This window comes from Erpetoichthys calabaricus, chromosome 3, assembly GCF_900747795.2.
Source record: "Erpetoichthys calabaricus chromosome 3, fErpCal1.3, whole genome shotgun sequence".
In the NCBI taxonomy this organism is placed as follows: Eukaryota; Metazoa; Chordata; class Cladistia; order Polypteriformes; family Polypteridae; genus Erpetoichthys; species Erpetoichthys calabaricus.
In genome coordinates this window covers 259,787,260-259,797,046 of record NC_041396.2, presented here as the reverse complement: position 1 = coordinate 259,797,046, position 9,787 = coordinate 259,787,260, and the positions used below count along the sequence as shown (strand labels likewise).

Below are 9,787 nucleotides of genomic sequence, written 5' to 3'. Positions count from 1 at the left end.
CTACTTAATTAGTGAGCGATTTTTGCTGCTGATTAACTTGTTTTGCCTTAGTTTTAGTTGATGTGACTCAGACCCCTTAGTTGTTTCTTTTTCCTTAACGAGTAGCCAAACAACAATGAAACACAAAACAAGCCACCACATGACCAACTAACCTGAAAATAAAGAAAGGTGAAGGTCTCGGTCATGTTGATCTGCTCAGGTCACCAAAACATCTTGAAGATAGTCTTAGGAAAAACAGAAAATCAACAGTCTGCTATGGCAAAATGAGAGCAGCAACAAGTCATGATATTCAATAATGGCTTTAATTAACAGCACAAATTGGCTTCTCATTAAGAAACTGGTTGGAGTGAAATTGGCTAGAGTTTGATGTTCCAGTTTAGCTGGTCATCTGCTGGCTCGTTTCACATCTCATTTCTATTTGGCTGACATTTAATGAAGAAACAAATCAATTCAGAGGATTGAATCCTTAAAAACAGGGCTATTCAAATGAAGGGAAAGGGAGTTAATTAGCAGTGAAAACTGCTCGCTGATTAGGAAAAGGGTTAGAATGAAAACCTGCGGCCACTGCTGCACACAAGGACTAGAGTTGGACAACCCTGACCTATCAGAACTGGTTAACATGGCCTTTATGCCAACCAGTAATTTGGAACATTCAAAACCTAATCATTTTTTTGTAATATTTTTAATATTTGCTTTATTTCAGTTTTATGCTTGGCTAATAGTTTATTATGCTTAAACATGTACCTGTTTTTAAAATAACCTATGAAAGGTTTAGAGCTGGCCTATAAGTAGGACACTGTAGAAACTTAAATAGGATTGAGTAGTGTGCATCTACAGTAATGATTTTTCTGATTATACTCAATAAATAGTTTTACACAAAAAGTCTTCAAAATCAAAATGTTAGAAGTTAGTTTTTTTTAAACTATGAAAAACAACTGTATGATAACATAAAATGGAAACCCCGGTACACCAGAATTAGAAATGACATGACTTAATGAATAGGTGAAAATTCTTAACTATTAATTTTTGCTGCACCATATTCTCCAAAACATTTAAAATTGTAATGCTGGCCGCTGGACTGTCAAGTAGGTTTGATAATGAATAGTAAGATCCTTTTTATCAGAGGAAAAAATGTCAGATCCCGTCCTGTTTTGTTAATGTACACAGATATGTCTGCTTTACAAAATTTCTCCCCACACATCATTTGCGTGAATATAATATCCATTCCTCCATTTTCTGAGCTAACTCTCTTCACTGCAGCCAAAAAGTGATGTTTCTCTAAGAATGATGAAGTTTCTGGACTTAGAATATAATGTGCTTTATTATCGACTTATGTTGCTGATGGCTTTATTCAAGGTTTCTTACAACATTTGAGATTCAACTGGTTACATTTCTTTTTTTGGTTTTCCAAATGGCCGTAGGCAGTTGAAGTGCCATGCTCATGGTCATAGTCACGCAGTGTGAGTGGCAGGATTTGAAGCCACAACCTCAGGGTTTGATGTCCAAAATCCTAACCAGTACACCACACTGCCTGTCAAAAAAATAAATTTACCCAATGTGGGGCATGAACCCACAACCTTGATATTTATAGTTTCATGATCTACCGACTTCTAGGTAGTTTGTCTTGCACAGAATTCATTAAAAAAAAGTTCTCTTTAAGACAATATTCAGTACTGATATTTTAATACAAAATGATATTTTGAAAAGTATACAGACAAAGTAAAAAAAATAAAGTAATTAAAACAAATAAAGAAGTTACTCAAGAATGCATGTCAATTTGTTCATTTACATTATCGAAACATTTAAACCTGTAGGGGGCCACGTCAGTAAAAAAGATTTTCTTTGTACAATGGTGGTTTGGGTATGGGACAGTGCTCGCCCTCACGTCTTTGGTTTGATCCTGAACCATTTGCTGTTTTTGCCTGTGTATTGTGCAGTTAATCACATTACCAGGGCTGTAGTTTTTTTAATGAATTCATTTATTTAATTCAGCGCTTTTACTGTACATTAGCTATTTAGAAGTGACTGTGTGTGTGAAACTTTAACTAATAAAGGAATGGCATGCAGTCCAACACTTGATGTTGCCTGGATAGGCTTTGTCCTACCTCCCAGTACCCTTTATTGGAGCAAATAGATTTTGAAACTAAATGAAAGAATACACAAATGTGCCAGCATTTTGTGATCTAGAACTTAATGGTATATAATGGAGTCATAAGCATACATTATATTGTAATCACTTGATTGATGGTAAAAAGTGATTACAGTCAAAAATCAATTCATTTGGCAAAAATGCTTACTATTTACACTATTCTAAAAAGTCAGCTTAATGAATGATTTCACATCATCTACAGGAATAAATAACAGAGAGCTAGCTCATGAGTCCTAGGTTTGCATTTTAGACTGGGGCAAGGCCTGTGTGGAATCTGTATGTTTGTCCCATGTCTGCTTGAGTGTTACCCACATCCCAACTACTGGCACTTTAAGTTAATTAGTAACTCTCAACTGGCCTTATTTGACTGTGGCAGAGTGTGTGTGTGTGTGTGTGTGTATGTGTGTGCGTGTGATTGTGATTGTGTTGGCAAAGGACTGGTGCAACATCCAGGGTTGTTTCTGCTTTGCCTTCAATGTTGCTGGCATATGCTGTGTTCATATACTAAGGGAGTTTTCAGGAGTCCCATTTGTGACATGTGCCACTTCAGTGCATTCACAGGAATTTCTGGGACCAAGGAAAAGTCGCTGTTGATTGGTTAACTTGGTCTGCCAACAAACAAAAGCAATTTAATGATAAAAAGCAAACAAAATTATTTAATCTGTATCAAATCACTCCAAATGCAGTTCAACCCCAAAAATGCCATTTCTACCTGACCAGATTATGTTTTTTATTTTATGAAACTGACTGAAAGGGTAGCATTATGTCACAACTCGGAGAATTTGGGAAGCATTTTTTTTTTAGCTCAGATTTTGTAGGGCGTCCACATGAAATTTCCAAGTTAGAAACTCACATTTCCCATCCGTCCATTGGTATGTGAACACAACATTAGGCTCCAGAATGAGTGAGTAAATATTGTGTTAATTATTCTTTTTATGTTATTCTTTTCACTGCTACATCACCATCCAGCTGCCTTCAATGCATAGTAAAGGAGAATACTGAAGGAAGACATTACATTCAGACTCGTAAGTGCATATACTACTTATGTTTTAAGCAATGGGAGAAACTGGGTGTGTAATGATTGAACAAAGTCATATATTGAAAAGAAAAGCAAGGAAGTGGATTGATTTTTCTAGGATTTAACATTCCAGCCCTCTCGATTCTGCAGTGAGATTCTTTACCTCATAAATTGATCACTGTATATGACATATTTATGGAGAAAACAACCCCAAACAATATTTTGTACAAACATACACATTCTTTTTTGAGCACAGACAGGTTTGTTTACTTGGGGTTACAAAAAACTACTGATTAAACTGTAGGCCGTGTATTGTAATTGGATCACCAACACATATGTAGAAACGTTTTTGTAACTTTTAACTTAGAAAACAATCACTGATATAGATTTTGTGGTACTTTTGATACATTGTGCTGTTGTGTTGTCTTGTCTAATATGCAGTACACCGCTGACCTGTAATATCATTGGCTTGGCTAAGGATTTCAAAAATGCATATAAATGTAAATAATGAGTAAAACAATGGTACATTTCCCACTAGTGACAAATTACAACATTAGATTTAAGGAATGAGGTAAGTGTAACACCTTCAATAACCCGCTTTGCTTCTATTGTTCTTTGGTGTATTTTAATTTTTTTTCTTGAGGTAAATTTTTAGGCTCAAAATAATGGCTATCCAACTACCTGGATAGGGGCCATTCCCTTCAGGAAATGACCGTAGTCCAAAGTCCAGACTAGAAACATAATTTATAATCCACAATTGCTTATAATGCCCTTTACTTATTCAAAACATTTAAAAAATGGTCAAAATAATGTATTTAAAGGACAAGTATGCATTGCCCTTGTTTTTATAAAACACAAAGTCTGGTGAACTCCTGCACCCTGAAGTGCAATTTCAACTTTTCCCCCAAGCCTGGCCAATGCTGGTCATAGATTGTGGTTAGGATATAGTTTGTTTTCCAGTTCCATATTTTAAGTTTGTAGTTCCCAACCAGTTACAGGAAAAGACTTGGCACATCCTTCACATGCAAGGGTCCGGATATGGGGCTGCTTGATTCTCTTTCTTTCCAGAACCAGCCTGGCGTTGCCCCAGTTCAGGTCTGCACTTACTATGTACGTAATGGGTCAGGCTTTTGGAAAAGCCTGCTGTGCCAGTAAGCAGGGTTATCAAATGAGTGGTCTTGACCAGGCTCACATCCTGCTCTCACTTTTACAAATCCATTCATGTTTTTTCCCTTCTCAATTGTTAAGTCCACTTTTGGGAAGTTCTGATACGTAGGAGGTGAGACAGAGAGGGAACTCGTACTCTTGAAAAGCTCTGGTGATTCAGACACAACAATTCTATCCATCTCTTCGTATTCCTGATGTTCTGGGGTAGGATTCTCTGGTGAAGGTGAAGCAGATATCAGTTCCTGTGCTGGGTTTTCACAAATAGCAATTCCAGGCTGAGGTTTTGTCTGGTTATGAAGCAGCGACTTAGTAAGCCTGGGCTGTTTGTTCATATACTTATAGTCCTCTTCTTCTTCAGATGTGGTATGGTCATCTTTGACTGAGGTGGCTCCCAGAGGGTCTGCTGAATCTGTAGCTGCACTGCTTGTGTCCATGTATTCATACTCAACACGTTCTTCCTTTTGCAGCTGTGGCAACTCACTACTTACACTTCCAGCTACCAAGCCTAACAGGCGACTCTGTTTATTCATATACTCATAATCATCTGGAATCTTCTGCTCAGACTTGCCTTTTAAAATCCTTCCCCTGGATGCTTTTGAGCGAGGTAGGGTGCTGTTCTGTGACCCATAAAAAGAGAGGGGACAGTCTTCTGAAACAAAAAAAATAAATATTAATGTTGTAAAAAGCATTTAAGATAATATTTATTATATCTAGTAAAATATATATAAGAAAAATGTGTATGTATTTCTGTAAATAATAACTTATAATGAATTGTGTGGTAGTGCAGCAGTTAGAGTTGCTGCCTTACAGCTACAGAGTCCAAATACCAGCTCTGTCACTGCCTGCATGGAGTTGGAATGTTCTGCTTATGTCTGACAAGAGATTTTTCCTCCCTCCCATCTGAAACGTGTAGATTAGATCAGTAGATGACTCTAAATTGGTCTGGGTGTGTGGGTTAGCATGGGTGTGTATATGAGCACACCCTGCATTGGACTGCCACCCCATCCTGGGATGGTTTCCTCTATGAACTGTGCGCTGCTGGAACAATCACCAGGCCCTAGTGATTTTAAAATGAATGGGAGATGTTATTTAGACTTAACTCTTTTAGCTAAGACTCTGTTATGAGTTATTTAATATGCCAAATCATTTCATTTGCAGATTTCCATCCATTCATTTTCTTAATTTGCATTTCCAAGCTTGGGTCATACAGTTGTTGCAGCCCATCCTAGCAAGCATAAGGCGCAAGGCAGGAACAACCCCCATTCCCTCACAGGGTGAACACACAGACACACACAATTCATCTAACCAGTATGTCACTGGAGGAAACCCACAACACATGAAGAGAAACATGTCTAACTCCACGCATGGGCACCCAGATGTGAACCCCAATGTCCTTGTTGTGAGGCAACAGGGTTATCACTGCACTGACTGAAGTGTAAATGCAAAAAAAAAAAATCTGTTTTGTAATTTAACATAACCAAAGTCTGCTGAAAATCTTTACTACAGTAAATGGACTGGTATCCAATCTAAGATTAATATTTTGCCCTTAGCCCAGTGCTAATAAGGTTGGGGCTGGCCTCCTGAGACGCTTAACTAATTAAGCAGGTCTGAGAATGTTATGCTAATTGTTAAAACTACTAATTGCAATGTACATGGTAGACTGTTATTGAAATAGAAACCTTAATGATCATTTTGGGCATGCCAGTACACTCTTAAAAATAGTGGTTCTAAACTGGCACTTTCCTGAATTGTGTGGTTCTATGTAGAACCATTGCTTGACAAAGAACCATTTAATTTTGGGAAGGGTTCTTTGTACATGATATCCATTCGCCTGGCTTCCTAATATATGGATAAAATGGAAATCTTTAATTTATAGAAGGCTATCAAGCAGAGTACAACAGATCAAGAAAAACTGAATTTAGCCTGTGTTACTGTCTTTTTAAAATCATGAACCCACTGATATTTTACAAACCTGTAGCCATCTATTCATGACTATTTATGGAACCTGTTAGGGTTCTAAATAAATAATGGTTCTTTTTAAACATCAAATTAATGGGTTTATGTGGAACAAAAAATTGTTCCCCTATGGCATTGCTGTAAATAAATATTTTTGGTACCTATTTCTTTTTTTTTTTTTTAGGAATGTAGGACAGTGGAGAGTCCCGCTGCTTCAAAGATCAGGAGTCCTGTTTTTGGTCTGTGTGGAGTCTGCATGTTCCCTCTTTGTCAAGGTAGGTTTTCTTCCCACATGCCTGAAGATATGTAAGTTAAGCTAACTGGTGACTCTAAACTGGCCCCAGTGTTGTTTTTGTGTGTATGTGAGTGGCTCATGTAATGGACTGTTACCCTGTCCAGGGTTGTTTTGGACTTTATGCACATTGTTGCCATGACCTTGAATTAGGTTAAAAGGGTTTGAGAATGTGTGACTGATTATCATTTTAGTAATCTAAACTTAATTACTTTATTTTGTTCTTTTCATGGTAAAAGTGAAGAATACATTATTATGATTATTTGTAACCCTTGTTTACATTTATGTCAATGAAAACGCCATGCTCTGATTTGTAAAAATATAATTTTTCGTACTATTTTATAATTATTATAGTATAGCAATAATTAACCTAGGCCTATTACATCTTAGTCATTAGTCTTAGTTCTACATTAAGCTAATAACAGATGTTTGCTGCCATATAAAACAGTGCACATGCTAGCAATTGCCTGTTTTTAATAATAATTCTAATAGAAATACCAATCAAGTAGTCTAGCAAAGAGTTGAATATTTATTAATGCATCTATCCTTTATCAAGCTTACCTAATTGGAGACATATGGTAGATATGGTGTGATATCAACTACAGTTAAATTCTGCTCCGTACTTGTAATATTTTTATACTGTATTGAGGATTACTTGTGTTCTGTTCTGTGTATTGTATTGTATTGACCCCCTTCTTTTTGACACCCACTGCACGCCCAGCCTACCTGGAAAGGGGTCCCTCTTTGAACTGCCTTTCCCAAGGTTTCTTCCATTTTTCCCTGCAAGGGTTTTTTTTGGGGGGGAGTTTTTTTCTTGTCTTCTTAGAAAGTCAAGGCTGGGCGGCTGTCAAGAGGCAGGGCCTGTTAAAGCCCATTGCGGCACTTCTTGTGTGATTTTCGGCTATACAAAAATAAATGGTATTGTATTGTATATTTATTGCATTTGTCTTGTTTTTTATATTTGCCAAGTTCATTGAAAAGTCCTGTTATTGATGGAGAGAAATATGTAATAGAGTGTTATGTAAAACGTGTAGATCATTCAAGTTTTGATATGTGGAAAATTTATGAATTCATTACAAATGAGAAAATCTGTGATTTCTAAACCATTTATGTCAACATAATAAGATTTTGTTGACAGCTGACTTCTTAAGTTGATTGACTAAAGGCAAACCTCATGCTTTCTCACTAATCTGAATGCATCATTGCACCGAATGTGACTTGTCATGCTCAGTGGAGTCCACCATGCCAAGAAGTTCAGACTCTCATCGGATGCTTAATCACGGGCTTGTAATGACATGAATCCTGACTGCACTACGGTGCAGTGTTATAGAAAATGTTCAAATTATTTTAGTCACTTCTTTTTTTTAAACATAGGTTCCAATACTGTGTTATTGGTATAAGCAGGTTTGAAAAATGAATGAATAAATAACATGATCAAATGTGCCTTGTGCAGCACAACAGGGCAAAAAATGAGCTATGATGCCTCATTGGTTCAGTGTTCTTGGTTTGAATTCTGTGCCTGGTCCTTGTCTCTGTGGAGTTCGAATGTTCTTCAGTTCTCTGCATAGGTTTTTCCCCTCAAGTATTCTAGTTTTTCTATCACATGCACATGCTGTCTATTGACTTTTAAATTATAACCCAGCAGTTAAGATGAACCATAATATTTTGCAACTGGCACAATACAGACAATCATTGGCTATTTTCTCTTCAGTATTTCCAGATAGAACCTCCATGACATCATGTCAACTGTTGGTGTGAAAAGACTGGTTAATTTTTGAATAAGCATTTGGAAATGCCAGTTTAACACCTGGATGCATATTGTTTTTTAATGCAAACATATTTTGTTTTCTTTGGGATACAAAAAGCACCTTGTGACACTTTACCTCTCTCAGTTGAAGATGATACACCTGGCATGACATATCCATTATAATCATCATCATCCGAGTCTTCTGGCTCTGATGGTAACGTCAAGCTGATGCGCTGTGAATGGTAAGCACTGTCTTCTCGACGCCGGGTTCTGCGCATACTGCCAACCAAGGAACCATCTTCATTCATTTCTGCCTCTGAAACAGTGCCATGGCCTTCTGATGACTCAGACTGGGTACGGGCTGAACCATTCCGGGAGCGTGAAAACAATGACACCTGTTTGAGAAAGACCAGATAATTATTGTTTACTGGAAAGACTGAACACTAGCAACAAAGACCCTTTGATGCTTTTCACTTATGATGATGTGAACAACACTGGAACCAAACTTAGTGTTCAGAGCAACTTGTTCTTTATTTGGAATTAAATGTCAGTGACTTTGCGGACCAGATATACAAAATCTTTCAATATTCTGGGTGTCTAGTGTTACTATTATCTATAAACACAAAGGGTTGGATTTGGATTTAGGTGGAGGATAAGTGGAAACAGACACTGGAGGACAAACCCAGTCTCTGTTACAATAATGTCAGGAAGGAGAATTACCCTTAACAAAGGATGCAGATTTTAAGCACTGGAAATCGGAAGAATTTTCCACATGTTAGCCTTCTCCTGTGTAGCGAATGCACCATTTCTGCATATATCAGCAAATCTACCTTCCCATGCTGCAGAAGCTCTTGTTTAGATCCACTAGCTATGTAGCTTGCATGTATGGTCAGTGGATAAACTTAGAGAGTAATGGTCAGGGTTTCAGCCCCACTTATGGAATGAGTTGTGGGCAATCAGGGTGAACCTGATCTCTATGATAATACTGACTAGAGATCTGCTAAAAAAAGAAATGAAGTAGGGTTATTTTACCTGTCTGATAGTTTCCACTCCTGGCACATTGGTCATTGTCATATATCCAGCGGGGCTGGTTGATGTAAATAGAATCTATAAACATAAAACAAGGAAGATTATTACATATATATTGAGTGGAAGAGGGCTGCTTCCACAGAATAAGGCTATTTAAAAATGTGTTCGATCACTGTCTACATCACTGCCTATAACAAATATTTTCTGCAGTGCCTCTCAGATTTGAGCATTTATTTGCATTATTCATTTAGTCACCTCCCACCCTTGCTGATGCAATGGACTTTTCTGTTTGTTTAGTCTGTAGATGGATGGTTTCCATCCATCTTGTCCTATCTTTCTCTATGTCCTGTATTTAAACTAACTAACTCTGTCCCCTGCTCGCTTCACTCGCCAACCCCTGGGCGGGTACTACGCACTAGCCAATTCGCG

The 9,787-nt window shown here is 37.5% G+C and overlaps 1 protein-coding gene across 4 annotated transcripts in view; it reads right to left on the bottom strand.

Annotated features, from left to right (window-relative positions):
* Positions 1 to 1,666: 1,666 nt before the first annotated feature.
* The window catches only part of erbb3a (erb-b2 receptor tyrosine kinase 3a), a 148,518-nt gene continuing 140,397 nt past the window's right edge, over positions 1,667 to 9,787 (bottom strand). The window contains exons 26-28 of one of the 4 annotated variants that reach the window (XM_028798126.2): positions 9,362 to 9,436; positions 8,466 to 8,724; positions 1,667 to 4,983 (exon numbers count right to left, since the gene is read on the bottom strand). In XM_028798126.2, the coding sequence (XP_028653959.1) occupies positions 4,274 to 4,983; positions 8,466 to 8,724; positions 9,362 to 9,436 (1,044 nt within the window). In that variant the 3' untranslated portion in view covers positions 1,667 to 4,273. The remainder of the gene's footprint in view (positions 4,984 to 8,465; positions 8,725 to 9,361; positions 9,437 to 9,787) is intronic. The other 3 variants (XM_028798127.2, XM_028798128.2, XM_028798129.2) reach the window with 3 other exon arrangements.